At 41.7% G+C, this 17,164-nt stretch overlaps 1 protein-coding gene across 1 annotated transcript in view; it reads right to left on the bottom strand.

Annotated features, from left to right (window-relative positions):
- Window positions 1-17,164, bottom strand: part of LOC134611603 (semaphorin-6B-like) — a 117,262-nt gene that overhangs the window by 17,282 nt on the left and 82,816 nt on the right. The window contains 3 exon segments of the mRNA XM_063455653.1: window positions 3,012-3,143; window positions 3,533-3,724; window positions 14,747-14,896. Coding sequence (XP_063311723.1) covers window positions 3,012-3,143; window positions 3,533-3,724; window positions 14,747-14,896 — 474 coding nt within the window.

Raw genomic sequence — 17,164 nt, 5'->3', positions numbered from 1 at the left:
GAAAACTAGTAAGAAGTCTATGAATGAAAATACCTTAATATCTGTAGCATTTAAAATATTACATTAAAAAACCTACAGAGTTTGTGAAATATTAATTTGTCTGTAACAAGCAGGGCTGCCATCAGAAATGTTTGGGCCCCTTACAGAGCTCAAGGCCTAGGCCCCACACCCAAGTCTGCCTAGAGGCACTGCCCCTGAGTCCGCAGTGTATGTGTAAGGGATGCATTGTGTTTGTGTGTTAGGGATGCAGTGTGTCTATATATATATATATATATATATATATATATATATATATATATATATATATGGAACATGGGGGGGTGGCTGCACTCACCTGAACATGCTTAAATGGGGTGCTGCTGGGGGCCATATTATACAATAAACAATACACAAGATCCAGCGCACTCTCCTATCTACTAAACAGCAACTTCAATGTTGACAGATTTTATTAGTTTTTAAAAGTTTTTTTTTAAAAACACCTTATCTAGGCAAAAAATAATGGGGATTTAGTTACATTATATGATCATACATTGCATAAGCCTGCCACATTGACGTTGTGGCAGGCTTATGCAATGTATGATCATATAATGTAACTAAATCCCCATTATTTTTTGCCTAGATAAGGTGTTTTAAAAAAAAACCTTTTAAAAACTAATAAAATCTGTCAACATTGAAGTTGCTGTTTAGTAGATAGGAGAGTGCGCTGGATCTTGTGTATTGTTTATTGTATAATATGGCCCCCAGCAGCACCCCATTTAAGCATGTTCAGGTGAGTGCAGCCACCCCCCCATGTTCCATATGTATATATTTGGGAGTCTAGCCAACTCCTTGGTTTTGCACCCCTCCCTGTCACAGGTGCCTCATCTCAGGTCCCTATTTAGCCTTGTACTGCAGAGAGCCTCAGATGGAATTTTTTTCCCAAGTAAGTGGGTTAATCTCATAAGAGCAGACATTAGACTGTGAGAGTAGGACCTGCCAAAGATGGGGTACATTGACGTTGTGGCAGGCTTATGCAATGTATGATCATATAATGTAACTAAATCCCCATTATTTTTTGCCTAGATAAGGTGTTTTTTAAAAAAAACAAAAACCTTTGAAAAACTAAGAAAATCTGTCAACATTGAAGTTGCTGTTTAGTAGATAGGAGAGTGCGCTGGATCTTGTGTATTGTTCATTGTATAATATGGCCCCCAGCAGCACCCCATTTAAGCATGTTCAGGTGAGTGCAACCACCCCCCCATGTTCCATATATATATATATTTGGGAGTCTAGCCAACTCCTTGGTTTTGCACCCCTCCCTGTCACAGGTGCCTCATCTCAGGTCCCTATTTAGCCTTGTACTGCAGAGAGCCTCAGATGGAATTTGTTTCCCAAGTAAGTGGGTTAATCTCATAAGAGCAGACATTAGGCTGTGAGAGTAGGACCTGCCAAAGATGGGGTACATTGACGTTGTGGCAGGCTTATGCAATGTATGATCATATAATGTAACTAAATCCCCATTATTTTTTGCCTAGATAAGGTGTTTTTTAAAAAAAACAAAAACCTTTGAAAAACTAAGAAAATCTGTCAACATTGAAGTTGCTGTTTAGTAGATAGGAGAGTGCGCTGGATCTTGTGTATTGTTCATTGTATAATATGGCCCCCAGCAGCACCCCATTTAAGCATGTTCAGGTGAGTGCAACCACCCCCCCATGTTCCATATATATATATATTTGGGAGTCTAGCCAACTCCTTGGTTTTGCACCCCTCCCTGTCACAGGTGCCTCATCTCAGGTCCCTATTTAGCCTTGTACTGCAGAGAGCCTCAGATGGAATTTGTTTCCCAAGTAAGTGGGTTAATCTCATAAGAGCAGACATTAGGCTGTGAGAGTAGGACCTGCCAAAGATGGGGTACATTGACGTTGTGGCAGGCTTATGCAATGTATGATCATATAATGTAACTAAATCCCCATTATTTTTTGCCTAGATAAGGTGTTTTAAAAAAAAACCTTTTAAAAACTAATAAAATCTGTCAACATTGAAGTTGCTGTTTAGTAGATAGGAGAGTGCGCTGGATCTTGTGTATTGTTTATTGTATAATATGGCCCCCAGCAGCACCCCATTTAAGCATGTTCAGGTGAGTGCAGCCACCCCCCCATGTTCCATATGTATATATTTGGGAGTCTAGCCAACTCCTTGGTTTTGCACCCCTCCCTGTCACAGGTGCCTCATCTCAGGTCCCTATTTAGCCTTGTACTGCAGAGAGCCTCAGATGGAATTTTTTTCCCAAGTAAGTGGGTTAATCTCATAAGAGCAGACATTAGACTGTGAGAGTAGGACCTGCCAAAGATGGGGTACATTGACGTTGTGGCAGGCTTATGCAATGTATGATCATATAATGTAACTAAATCCCCATTATTTTTTGCCTAGATAAGGTGTTTTTAAAAAAAACCTTTTAAAAACTAAAAATCTGTCAACATTGAAGTTGCTGTTTAGTAGATAGGAGAGTGCGCTGGATCTTGTGTATTGTTTATTATATATATATATGCATACGTACATGTGTAGGGGGGATTTGTATACCCCGATGGATGGCCTGGCTACCAGATATACAATGATATCTAATTTAACCTTCTTCATTGTTAAAGAGAACTGATTTAATATCACAGATTACCCATATACTTTATATTTATAACGAAATGCATGGGTCCCATTGCTCCTTGTTTATTATTAATGATGTTGCTCCTTTGATTATTCATGACGTCTCTCGTTTATTTTCTGCATCATTGGCATTCTATACTTCTCCATACATCTTCTGTTTGTTTTTGACTGTCTCTTTCAGAAGCCGTCATTGTATAAAGAGATACTAAGAATCTTTGCCTTTATGAGGCAATGACATTAATATAGATAGGTATTCCGAGAACGCAACTACTTCTTATTTACCTGTGATCATGTTATGAGATGAATTATACATACCTAGTGTCACTTAAGCAGAATGTCTATTGTGTATATTCATTGTATCAGCAAGTACTTACCTAAAACAGCCATTATGTTTCTGGCAGCGAGCAAGGGGCACTTTCACTACACAGCTGTCATAAGCCAAGAGAAGGGACCCTGACTCCTTATCAAGCTCCATGTCCAGCAGTCTCTGTTCTCCTTCACCACACCTAAAAATAAGTTGGCATAAATAACATATAAAGCAACATCAGGAATTGTGAAGAAAGGACAAGGAAATTCATAATAATAATCAATTTGGAAAAAATGTAAACTCTCCACAAGTGCCAATATAGTGAATAAATCCCAATACTGTCCTTGATTTAGTATTTTTGGATAACTATTTCAAATGATTTAACATTTTGAAAAAAATGTAATATTTTTTTATAAATATCATATGTGTTTTGATATATTTATATTTTGAAAAACCATTTTTTTTCCTGAAGTTTATCCAAAATTCGAAAAGCTTATTCAATATAATGAAATCGATCCCGCTATTTGCAAATTGTGCAAATATTACAATCAGTAATATGGATGTCAATCTGCAACATACATAACCAACCTTTCTGCAGGGTATGTCTGTATCTCTTCAAGTAGGACACTGTGATTGGCTGGGATGCCTGCATCTGCGCTGTCCAATTTTGGAATTATAAGATATTTCAAGACAGTTCCCGAGTCTGTTCCAAGAAAGAGGACCGTTTGATTCACGTTGACTCCACAAGATGTGTCCACTGCTAAATGTGTCAGCTGACCTCTAGGGAGATAAACATTTGGTTTGGTTAATTAATGAGTTCTTATCTGATGATGTTCATATTTTCACAGACATTTATGTTTACATTATTGCATAGATTTGGATGTTTTCATGAGTTCATGAGGTTGTTTACTCTGTGCAGTTAATGCTGGCCAAACTGCAACATGTGCTTCCAGCAATACTCTTGACCTTATCTTTTCCAGTACATAACCTGTCTCCGACTTATCTGTTAGGGCCGTAACTAGAAACCACAGGGCATGATGCAAGAATCAACAAGGACCCACATTGACATTGCCCCCTTCCTTTCCCTCTTGTGTGGCAGTGTGGGGCAACAAGTTTTTTCTGCCCATGCAAAAATGCAGTCACAGCTCCGACCCAATTGAAGCATGTCATACAGAGAACCATTGCTCTGGGCACTATCGCAAGCTGTTGGCACCATCCAAGTAGAAAGTGGGACACTGCACACTCGCGGAGTCCCAGTAATTGTACTCTTCAGACGCATGCTGCCATTTCTGGCACCCACGGAGTCATGTCTCAGCTGTGACTTTGTTCTGGCACTTTTTGGGGTTGCAGGGGTGACGTGGACCAATCAGAGTCTGTTTAAGTATATATAAGGACTTTCAGCTCCTACGTCATTTCTCTGTCTTGGTTTCCTTTTCGTTCCCCTTCAGTGCATTCATATATTCCTCACTGATTTTCCAGGAATTGACCTTGGCTTATATTTTGACTTAAGTACCTCTGTAATCCTGATCTGGCTAGTATAACCATTCTCCCGTTCTTCTGTTACCCTGAGCTTGGCTTGTTATACCAAATTCTCTATTTCTCATTATACACGTTAAGCCCAGCCGATCTGGTGATACATTCTATCCTTTATTCTTGCTCTCTGATTTAAATTCTGTAATGCGGGTAGTGTATCCATGACACTTATGTATTCCACATCTCCACTTAGATTCTTTTTGCATCTTTTTTTGCCTCATTAGAGTCCCCCTTTCTTTGTTACTTTTTTTGTCAGTGTGTTTCTATCCGTCTCGTTTTTTATGTGCCCCTGTTCCTTGGTTTTCTATCTTTTTCCTGCCATTTCTCTGCCCATCTATTTCTCCTGTGTCATTCATTCCAACTGTCCCACTGTCTCTCTATCAGTCTGCGTGAGCTAAATGTTACATGTGATTGTTTTGCATATGAATGGAAGCTGCTCGTATTGCTGTGTGTTTGGGGTCAGGATGTATATCATGTGAATGTAGGCATAGGCTGTGGGAGTTTGTAAACAAGTTGTATGTTGGAGGGAAGGTTGAATGTTTTGTACCAGAGTTTCCTGTTCCAAACTGACTGTTCCATGCTCCATTCTTGGTCCCATTCTGTTGAGTTTTTTTATACTGTGTCTCATAGCAAATGTATTTGTTTTTTTAAATCCAGTATCACCTATAGGATAATGACATGCCGATAAACATTTACTATACCTCTATGTTTCTCTGTCTAAGAACATCTCTCTTCTGTCTCTAACTAAATGTCTTCCAATTTTCTAAACCTCTATATTTCCAAAACTCAGCTTTTTATCTCCCATAATTTTAAAAAATCACTCTTTAATTTTAAAACTTCAGTTTCCCTGCAATTACAATGGTTCATCCACCAGCAAAACCTTGGAAGCTTGCTTCCTTGGCATTATCTTTAATTCTGGCCTCAATTTTACATCTTCAGTTCTACTAAGCCATGCTACAGTATTAGTAGGTGGAGGTATAGCATTGTGCTTAGGCTGTTGGATAGACACACACACAGAGTAGGAGGGTTTTCAGAGAGAAATTTAGGGGGATGAAATGTAGATCAGGCTGCTGACAATCAAGAAACCAAGACTGTGATGGAGTTCCTTGAACCCTGTCTGGGTACCTCCACCAAGCATGCTTCCTAGCAGCCGCAGGGAAGAACCTGGAATGCTTCTGCCCAATTCACGCAGCTTGACTGGTGTCTTTCTGGAGCTTTTCCAACCTGGCTCAGGATACAGTGATATAGCTGTATAGCACTCTCACCCAAACACTAGCCAAAAATTAGTGAAGGGTGAAGTAGAACTAACTTTTTTGAACCACAGCACATATATATATATAGCAGTAATCCCAACAGGGGGTCATCAAACAAATCAATACAAGTCCCTGGCGTCTTGGTGTCTAGGACAGAATTAGGTTAAAACTCCATAACTTAATTACCTGCCTGACACCAAGATGCATTGCACAATGGCTATTATACAATAACATAAACTAATTGCCTTCCCTTCTGTTTTACCTTTGTACAATACGCCAATAATGACATAGTAAAAATAACTTAGTACAGCAGACAAAAGGGGTCTCTGGAACAATGGGACAATGCCCATCTGAAAAAACAACAAGGACGAGGGGGGGGGGCAGGAGAATAAATAACAAACAAACACATTATACACCCTGTACCTATAATGGGCACAGGGTGACTAAAACATAAGAGCAATCTTGGGACCTACATAAAGTGTCCATCTGCAGCCCCAGTGATGGTCACTATGTGCCTGCTGACAGCTTAAGCAGCCAGGTGACAAATAGTTAAAAACTTATGCAATAAGTTACCTAGCTCACTGTATTAAGAGCCTATAAGGCCATGCGAGGGCTGTGTTCTATGTACATGCAGGAGGGTCATTATGACTGTAGGGCTCCCTTCTACACATATCACTGTTTGCCTAATGTTTCTTTGAGTAAGCCGCTGGAATATATAAGCTAAGTCAAAACTGCTCTATATTATTTAGCATTGTATGTTTTTGCTAGATGAATCCTGTTTTTTTTGTTTTTTTTAGTAAATTGAATTCATATTTCTTTGTGTGTGTTTTTTTTCACTTGCTATGGTAAGCTCTATGCTATAAGCAATACAGGTGTTTTGTGGGTTTTCATTTACAAATGTACAATATTTAAAAAAAAAAAAATCTTTATACTATAACCCTCAAAAGCAACAAGGGTTCTGTTAGGGTCGTCTAGTGAGGGTAACAAGTGGGTAACCCTACATTGAACATCCACTACTCCAGATAAAAAAACAATACTTCCTCTAAGAAAAGCAGAAGTTATAAACCCTCACCAATGAAACGTACATAATCTATATTAGTTATTTGATTAAAAATTCATGATAGTCGAATACCACTTGAAACTAGAAGCTGTCTCATAGATCAATATAACAATTGGAAGATTTAAGGGATAATACATTTCCCATGCATTTAAATCTGTTGATGGGAAGGTGAACTATAAAGCTCCCACGGCTATATAAATGAAGCCAAAGGCAGTTCCAAAACTATAGGGATACATCATTTGAAAGCTAAGATATTTAGATCATACCATTAGATGAAACAATTAGAAGGCAGTGATTATTAAGGTGAATTAAGACTTCCAACTGCATCACTCTAGTGGGCTATAATGCTGAAAACTAACCCTAACTAACTAATAAAGTTTATGTAAGTTTTATTGGTGAGGGTTTATATACAATATTTTAAATATATTATTCATTTTAAAAAGTAAAGGGAGATTCTAAGCACCAAAACAAGACAGCTTTATTAAGTGGTTGTGAAGTATAGATCATGTGCTTGCAGTCTCAATGTGGTCCTCTCTGACACTTAGGATAGAAGAAGTGTTTATGAGTATTGAGACGATCATTTTTTTGACAGTTTATAAAATTGCTGATTTCAGTCTGACAGCTAAGGGGTAGGGGGTATTCCTCTTCTAATAGCTCCATAGAAGTAGATAGTGTGCTTGTTTTCCTCCCTTTTCAGTGAGCTGCACTCAGTGGCGGATCCAGAGCCTGATCTCGGGAGGGGAACTTGCAGATTATTTAAAGAAATAATCCATGCACAATACTCACTACAGCTCTGTGTAGTGGTTATGGTGCCAGGAGTGCCGGGACCCCCTCCCAGAGTAAGTAGTCAAACCATTTAAGAACAGCTTGACAACTTACCTAGGCTCTGGGATATGGGGCTGTAGTAGGGCATAGGAGCAGTGGTATGTGTGACTGGTTGTTTGTGAAAGGTTCAGTTTGTGTGTGGGGGGGTTTAGTGTGTGAATGTGTAGGGTGTGTGGGGCAATGTGTGTATGGGGGGGCAGTGTGTGAATGTTTATGGTGTGTGTGTGGGGGTGCAGTGTGTGTATGGGGGGCCGTGTATGTGTGTGTATGTAGGGCTGTGTATGTATGTGGGGCAGTGTGTGTGGATGAGGCAATGTGTGCCTGGGTAAATGTGTATTTGGGGGGGCAGTGTATGTGTGTGTGGGGGCAGTGTGCGTAGGGGGGGGGCAGTGTGTGAATGATGGTGAGGAGGGTAGGGGGGCTTTTTAAAAAGACTAAATTTTAAAATAAACATACATTATTCCCCCCCCCCTCCCTTCTTACCTTTACTGATGGGGGAGGGGGAACATTTCTCAAAGCCCTGGTGGTCCGGTGGGGAATCCCTGGTGGTCCCAGTGGTGAGAGTAAACTCTAGCCCGTAGCTCCAGGGCTAGAGTTCACTCTCGCGAGATCCGGAGGCTTATTGCACAGTGTGTTTAATTCAGAATGTATTAAATTCTGCTCTGTTAATAGCCAACTAGAGCCCGCACGAGACTCATGTGTGGCTAAATTTTAACTGGCAAAGCAGGAAAAAAGCACTTTTAGTAAACACACTGTGCTGTAAGTTCGGATTGAAAATGGAAGATTTTTTTTCCATGGAGACTGTGAGTCACAGCCCGGGGAGGTGTGGCTATGGCTGAATAAACAAAAACTAAATGGATTTAACCCTAAATGGCAGAGAATTAGGCAGTGAAACTGTGATCTATACACCAAAACTACAAATTATGCCAAAGGTGTTTTGATGCTTAGAGTGTTCCTTTAATATCTTATCATATTTAAAACAGATGGCGTAATAAACAGGATTCCACCTGCTAGCAGGATATCAGTGAAGCACAATTAGCAGGATTAGAGACAGTTGGGAGACCTGCTTACTGTCTGATGTTGCCAGGGCACTCCGTGAACTATAAGGGGTAAAATTTCCTCAATCTGGGCAGTTTCATACACATTGAGTAATACATAAATTGTCATATTTTTAATCCGTTCTGTGTCAGAAATATTGCACAAACTTTGTGTGAACTGTCCGTACATAAATGCCAAAGAATACTAACTGGGTTATTTACTACAGTGAGAATTCAAAATGAATTACAAGTCAATTCCAAATATGAGGTCTCTAATTCAGCTATGCTTCCAGTACAGCTACTTTGGCATTAAAGCGGCACTGTCATGCCGAATCCCGTTTTTTTTAACCCCCCTCCCGACTCCACTACATCTAACTGACCCCTTTGTCACCCCCAAATGCCCCTAAGCCCCCCATATTACCTATTTTTAATCTTTATTTTCTGCCCCGATCTATATTCAGGGCGCCGCCATCTTTGTGTAGGTTGGTGAAGTCCCTGTGGGACACGTCATCTGCCCACACTAGACAGCAGAGATTCCCGCACATGCCCAGTGAAACACTTGGGCATACGAACGGGAATTTCATCAATTCATTCATTCGTCAGAGAGACGAATGAATGAATAGAAATGTCAGACGAACAAACAAACACTGAGTATCAGTGTTCGTTTGTTCGTTCAGTTTATTACAAAGAGGGAGCTACCGGCGCGCAGCTCCCTCCTTGTAATACGTAAAGATAGAAGCGTCGGGGAGCTGTGCTCCCCGCCACTTCCTAAGCCCCCCATGTCCTCCCTCACTTTATTAAAATCTCCTGAATGCCCATACTCACTATACCGCGAGTAGGGGCATGTCTACTAAAAAAAAAACTACTATCTAGAGGGATGGGCCAGTCGGAGCTGCGACCCCTGCGACCGCTAAATGTACGCCAGTGGGTACAGGGGTAGGAGATAGCTGTAGGGGGAGGGGGATGGAAACCCCTTAACTGTAACAAGGGCAAAAACAAAAAAGAAGGACAATGGACAAAACACTAAGAAATTTTAATATAACAATATCAAGGTAAAGGGAAATACATACTATGTAAAATTAGCAATACAAAGCAGTTAGGAAAAACACGGGTAAAATACAGCACACAGAACCAGATGTCAAGTACTTAGCTGAGTAGGCAGCGGCAAAGAAAGAGGAGTGGCTTAGGGTTACATGGGTGGATATGTTCTGTGGAATGTCCTTATTGCCTACTGTGGTATTATGGTTAACCCTTGCTAGGGTTATTGTTTCTTGTTTTTGTTTTTGCTCTTTCTATACTTCTTTCTTTCTTTTTCCTTCCCTTTGTTTTTTGTTTTATAAGAACATACAAAAGTTTACAATTTCTTGTTTCCAATACACACTACTTATTATAGTACTTGTGTCGTAGTATTCATCATTTTGTAAGGAAAGGAAGAACAAATTACGAGAGAGAGACAGTAGATGGGATCCTAGGTTTTTAGATGCCCATACAAATTTAGAAAATATCCGTTCATTTTTTTTCAAAATAGAATTTGAAATTTGATATGGTATAACTAAATAGAGTAATTTCTGGTGTACATAAGATTTCAAGACATGATATTTCTAATAATGCAAAAAGGTAGATTTAAGATATCTAATTTTTCAGTAGATAAACAGGAAAGATGCAGGCCATCAAGAAATGTTCTTATGGTAGCATTTATAGCCTCCAAATCCGAGAGGTTATACAGTGATTCAAAGTACTGGCTAAATGACTTTCCTATATGTGCAGGTGATATACAGATATTCCCTTCCAAAGTTATTTGTTTTATTCTAGATTGTTGATTGAATGGTTTGAGTTTCCTGGTCAATTATTTTCCAGGTCTATTATTGTTATAATACCAGTACTTTTTAAAGCATCTTTTCATCTAATTTTTTCATTATTTTACCCTGAATGATCTCCGGGTAACATCCTTTGTGAGATTAACTGTATTCTGTCTTTCTATTTTTGCAAGTTAAATATATAATTTTGTGAGATCTCTACCTCTCTTTCTCTTCATCCAGGATCCATTTTTAAAAAATCAAATATCCTCTAAGAAAACCTTTCAGGGTGTACTATCTTGAATCTCACCATTATCATTAAACTTTAAGATATTGAGGTTTACCTTTAAGATTTAAAAACGTTGGTGCATGATCTGACCATATGATACTTCCCATCCTGGAGCTGATGGTCATCTCCAGGGTGGTACCCAACATCAAAAAGAAGTCAATTCATGATTATGAAGCGTGTGGAGATGACTAGAAGGAGTAATCACATTCCATAGGATGATGCACCCTCCATACATCATATAGATTATTTTTAAAGAGAGAATTTGAAAAAGATTTGACCTTAGTTCTATTATTTTCATATTTATAATCTTTGATTAACTTAGTTGTCCTTCTATCTTTGTCAGGATCACAAATCCAGTTTAGATCTTCTCCTATCACCAACAAACCCTTTTTGAAATGTTCTCAATAATTTCAATAGAAAAAATAGCTGCATTCACATTTCAACACTTTAAGCAAGCACACCACTGCATTCACTCACACTGACACAATATACACATAACGTTTGTATTTTCACAAACATTTCCACATCACTAACAGGGTTATTCGTTGAAGTGAGAATTCAAAGTGAATTTCAAATTTAAAGCGGCACTGTCATGCCGAACTTACCTTTCCCCAATCGATTCCTCTTCTCTCCCTCTCTCAGGATCTGTTCTTCATTTTTTCCTGTCTGCTCTAGTTTTCATTAAAACTTAAGAAAAAGTAGGGACTATTTCTCTTATGGAGGTTTCCTACGCCGTGACCAGCGGAGGAGCAAAGTGTGCTTCGTTTCCGGTGGTCACAGAAATTTTCCCACAATCCTTACCTTTCCTCCCTGTTCCCGCGATGCTTCCTGTCAGTTAGACAGGACGCCGGCAAAACTGCTGAATTGCGTTGTAACAGTTTCTCCATTCATGTTAGAACACAATTCAGGACTTTGTTCGTATCAGAATTTCATTTGAATGAATGAAACTCCAATCCTATTCATTGCCGCTGCTGCATTCCCACGGTATTAGGGAGCTATCTACTAAAAGGCTAAAATACCTAAATTGGTCTAAGTAAAGATTACTTAGTATTAGTAAATTCAGCCCCTACTCGTAAGTGCATGTCTAGTAAGCAGTGAGCAGCCTGTGGCTGCTCACTGTAAAAAACAAAACAAAAAAACCTATTGCCCCCACCCCTGTGCGACAGGTGGGGGCCATAAAGATAAGGGGGGGGACCTACTGTCCTCCCCCCAATCCCCACCCCTGCGCGGTGGGTGGGGGCCATAAATTACAATGGTGGGGGGACCTACTGTCCTCCCCCCCTGGCCCCCACCCCTGCGCGGTGGGTGGGGGCCATACATTACAATGGGGTGGACCTACTGTCCTCCCCCTCGGCCCTCACCCCTGCACGGTGGGTGGGGGCCATAAATTACAATGGGGGACCTACTGTCCTCCCCACCCCAGCCCCCACCCTTGAGCGGTGGGTGGGGGCCATAAAGATAATGAGGTGGGGGGACCTACTATCCTCCCCCCACCCTTCAGCGGTGGGTGGGGGCCATAAAGATAATGAGGGGGGGACCAACTGTCCTCCCCCTCCGGCCCCCACCCCTGGGCGGCGGGTGGGGGCCATAAAGATAATGAGGGGGGGGACCAACTGTCCTCCCCCTGGCCCCCACCCCTGCGAGGTGGGTGGGGGCCATAAATTACAATGGGGGGACCTACTGTCCTCCCCACCCCAGCCCCCACCCTTGAGCGGTGGGTGGGGGCCATAAAGATAATGAGGTGGGGGGACCTACTGTCCTCCCCCCACCCTTCAGCGGTGGGTGGGGGCCATAAAGATAATGAGGGGGGGACCAACTGTCCTCCCCCTCCGGCCCCCACCCCTGGGCGGCGGGTGGGGGCCATAAAGATAATGAGGGGGGGACCAACTGTCCTCCCCCTGGCCCCCACCCCTGCGAGGTGGGTGGGGGCCATAAATTACAATGGGGGGACCTACTGTCCTCCCCCCCATCCCCCACCCTTAAGCGGTGGGTGGGGGCCATAAAGATAATGAGGGGGAGGTCCTACTGTTCTCCTCTCCCCTGGGCGGCGGGTGGGGGCCATAAAGATAATGAGGGGGGGGACCTACTGTCCTCCCCCCTTGGCCCTCACCCCTGGGCGGTGGGTGGGGGCCATAAAGATAATGGGGGGACCTACTGTCCTCCCCCCACCGGCCCCCACCCCTGGGCGGCGGGTGGGGGCCCTAAGACAAATTCCCCACCCAATCAGAGTGCTCTGTGTCATTTTACACAGCGTGGGAAAGTTCTTTGGAATTTTCCCACGCTGTGTAAAATGACAAAGAGCACTCTGATTGGCTTAAACCAACCAATCAGAGTGTTTTTAGCCTAATTGCAGGGCGGGGCACGGCTTTATAAGCCTCCCCCCCCCTGCAGAGGTCAGTCTGTGCGGAGCCCTCCATGGGTGAAGAAGGATTCTTTTTTTTGCGCTCTGGTTTTTTCTTTTTCGTCAGGTTTTTTTGTTTTTGTGCTCGGGTTTTTAATTTTATTTTAAGTTCGACAGGTATGATTTATGGTTTTTTATTTGGCCTTTTTTGGGGCTGAAAAAAGATTTTAGAAAAAAGAAGACGTCAAATGGTAAGTTTAATTTTTCTTTACAGGTTAGTTATTTTATTCCCCCCTCACTATTTTTTAGGGTGAATGGGGTAGGTGGGGGGTAACTTTTTATTTGGGTGGGGGGGGTGGGTGACTAGGGGCATGGGGATCCCTAGTCACCTTTGATGGGGGGGGAATTTGTCTTAGGGCCCCCACCCGCCCGCTCAGGGGTGGGGGCAGAGAGAGGAGGCCAGTAGGTCCCCCCCCTCATTATCTTTATGGCCCCCACCCGCTGCCCAGGGGTGAAGGGGAGGACAGTAGGTCCCCCCTCATTATCTTTATGGCCCCCACCTGTCGCACAGGGGTGGGGGCAATATTTTTATTTATTTTATTTTTTTTACAGTGAGTAGCCACAGGCCCTGAGAGAGGGAGATAAGAGGAACCGATTGGGGAAAGGTAAGTTCGGCATGACAGTGCTGCTTTAAATTTGAAATTCACTTTGAATTCTCACTTCAACGAATAACCCTGTTAGTGATGTGGAAATGTTTGTGAAAATACAAACTTTATGTGTATATTGTGTCAGTGTGAGTGAATGCAGTGGTGTGCTTGCTTAAAGTGTTGAAATGTGAATGCAAAAGAAAATGATTAAAAAACATGGATTTTCATAGAACTTCATAGAAACTCTGACTATAGCTGAATTTGAGCCGTGCCGACTTTGAGCTGTGCTGATTTTAGCCAATCCAATGCTTTCCCTATGGCCATTTTGATGATGTCACAAATGGAGCGGAGTCAGCGCCACACGGAATAAGGTGAGTTTTAAACTTTTATAAGGGAACTAAGGGGGTCAAGCCACCTAAATGGTGGGTTAAACACTATAGGGTCAGGAATACATGTTTGTATCTATAGTGATCTTTTAATTACAGTGTGTGGGTGTGTTAAAATAAAGGTGTATATAATAGAGGGATACAGGGTGCGAATGGGCCTGTACCTAATGAGGTTTTGTACTGTTACATCGGGACTGTAAAATATGAACATCTTGCACAATATTTAGCAATGTCCAGATTTTGCAAATTTGGCTCCAAACAAACTAGATTTGTGTTTGGATTTCAGCTTGTCCAAGTGCTGTTTAAAATGCGGGCCACAGGCTTAAAATCAGAGCCTGGATTTTAACAGACTGAACAATTTAGCTCAAATAATTGTTAAAATAATATATAGAAATAATCTGGATTTTAGTTCACTTGACAAAACACAAATTAATTATATAGTATTAGCAAATGGATTACAAATAAATAATGTGCATTCTACTGGTTGCGTTTGGTCCTGAACTGATTTAAGACACGTTGTACATGTCCTGATTACATACTTTACCCATTAATTTGGTGTTTAGTGAATAACACCGTATGTGTGTGGATAAATATTGGTTGTATTGTTTTGTGTAACTTGTTATTTTCCCACTTACTTTGTTAATGTTCTTATTATCCATGGAGAACTCCCAACAGAAGGAACAGAATCTTCCATTAAAGGATGTGACTTCACGAAATTCAAAACTTCATTAGGAAGACTTCGAGAAGAATTATAGGAATGCAGAGAGCCAACACAGCTTCCTGGGCTGGAGGGATATTAGAAGAATATTGTGAGAGACGTTATAGACATACTGCCAATAAGCTACACTATTCTTTTTTTAAAATATTTACTTTTTATTGAATCTTGACATCACACCAGTGGCTAATACACAACTCTATAATTGTATCTCACAAGTGTATGTGCGGTCGCTGGCCCGCCGCGTCACACGGCCGTGCCCGACCGGCACAGCCTCGCCGACAACACGAGCTTACCTGCTCGTCGGCGAGCCGGCAACCGCTCCCCCAGGTCTTCCGGGCATCGCGCCCAAATCCAAGATGGCGCCGACCGCGTGGTCGCGTCCATCTCTAGCTCCGCCCCCGAAAATCATACTAACGTGTGCGTGACGTCACAACGTCAACGCACACGCACGTTTTGGGGTCAGAGGTCGCCCTCTGACCAATCAGAGCATAGAGAGGGATATTTAAATCCCTAACTCACCCCAGTACCTTGCCCTGTCGTGGTTTCCGTTTCCTGTGAGTGCTCTATATTCGTGTATCTGATTTCCTGGTATCCTGATCTTGGCTTTCCCCTGGTTATTCTGAATTCTGGTTTCCCTGACTTGGCTTGTGTTTACGGTATTGTGTATTTTCTGGCTTCCTTGACCTCGGCTTTCCCTTTGACCATTCTCTGTCTCTAGCGTATTAGTCCGGCCATTCTAAGGTCCGGTTTACGCTCTGTCCTTTTATTTTCCTTTCCTTGTAAGTGTATATGTTTACATAGTTTCTGCGTGCTGGACCACACTAGTAGTCGTGACAGTGTAATAATCAGCACAACAGCTGCTCCTAATGGAGAATAGTTTGCTTGTTTACTTGTTTCAATTTTAACTGGAATATATATTTTTGTTCTGTTTTCAGTAGACTTTATTTTATTCAATATTGTTTACAGGGGCATTGCTAGGTAACTAAAAACATAAGCCTCTGATAACTTTATAGCCCATCACACATATTGACATATGCAACTCCTATCACCATGCTCTATGAAAAAACCCTAAACTCCAACATGTTTTGCGAAGACACAGGGCTAGCAAGAAAAGGCTGCCAAAATATGTCCCAGAGATTTTCAGGACCCCACTTTGGACTCTAGTAATTCACAAATGGAGGATACCGCACTCACACTTAGGAATTCAGGTGCTTATCAGGGCCTGGGTTGGCAAAACCCAGTTTAGTAGATAAAATAAATTAGTTTCAGGCACTCAGGATTGCTGTAGAAAGGCAGGTTTATTGGAACAATAAAGTGCAATGTTTCAGCCTACACAGAGGCCTTTATCAAGCTTCATAAAGGCCTCTGTGTAGGCTGAAACATCGCACTTTTTTGTTCCAATAAACCTGCCTTTATGCAGCAATCCTGAGTGCCTGAACCTAATTTATTTTACCCACTTTGGACTCCAGTCTAGGTCAACCATCTAGCAATGCCTCAGGTTGCAAAACTGGCAAATGCTATTTTCAATAGTAAATGTTTTAACTGATGACTCAAGAATTATTTGCAAGAGATGCATTAGAAACTTGTATTCCTGACCCTAAACTATGAAAAACACCATCTAGCTTCCCTGGCCCGACCTTAATATAGTATAATCTTACGTTTACTCCAGTCTGCTGCTGCTGCTGTCTCTGCCCCTGATCTGTCTGCTTGGCTGACATCATCAGAAGTTGTGTTTAAAGCCAATCACAATGCTTTCTCACATGAGAGCATTGGATTGGCTGAGACTGTCAAGGAGGCAAATCAGGGGCAGAGCCAGCAACCGCCAAACACAGTCTTAGCCAATCAGCATCTCCTCATAGTGAATTAATGCATCTCTATGAGGAAAGTTCAGTGTCCCCATGCAGAGGGTGGAGACACTGAATGTCAGTGCTGCTCACTGTGCAGCATTACCCCAGGAAGCACCTCTAGTAAAGACAGTGTTTCTGTCTCTGAAAAGACAGAGTTTACTGCCAAAAGCCTGAAGGGAATGATTATACTTACCAGAACACATTTATGACCTATGACTGCAAGTTACATTTCTATATGATGGCAGTCATGGGAGTCCAATGATAGAATGCCTGGATAGTTCAGAAGACCTCTTCAACCATTTTTTTGAGTGAAACTAATTGTACCAAAACAAACTACTATTGGTCATAGTGTTACTACCAAACAACAAATAGGCTGAAGTGACATGAGTGGATGAGTTAACATGTCACATAATTTAACCCTTCCCTTATATGCCAAATGACACAACTGTGTAGCCTCATGTTATATTGTCCAGTCCTGTTGCAAATTT

The sequence above is a fragment of the Pelobates fuscus genome, chromosome 5 (genome assembly GCF_036172605.1).
Source record: "Pelobates fuscus isolate aPelFus1 chromosome 5, aPelFus1.pri, whole genome shotgun sequence".
NCBI classification, from domain to species: Eukaryota; Metazoa; Chordata; class Amphibia; order Anura; family Pelobatidae; genus Pelobates; species Pelobates fuscus.
The sequence above is the reverse complement of the archived record's forward strand: the minus strand, read 5'-3'. Positions and strand labels throughout refer to the sequence as shown.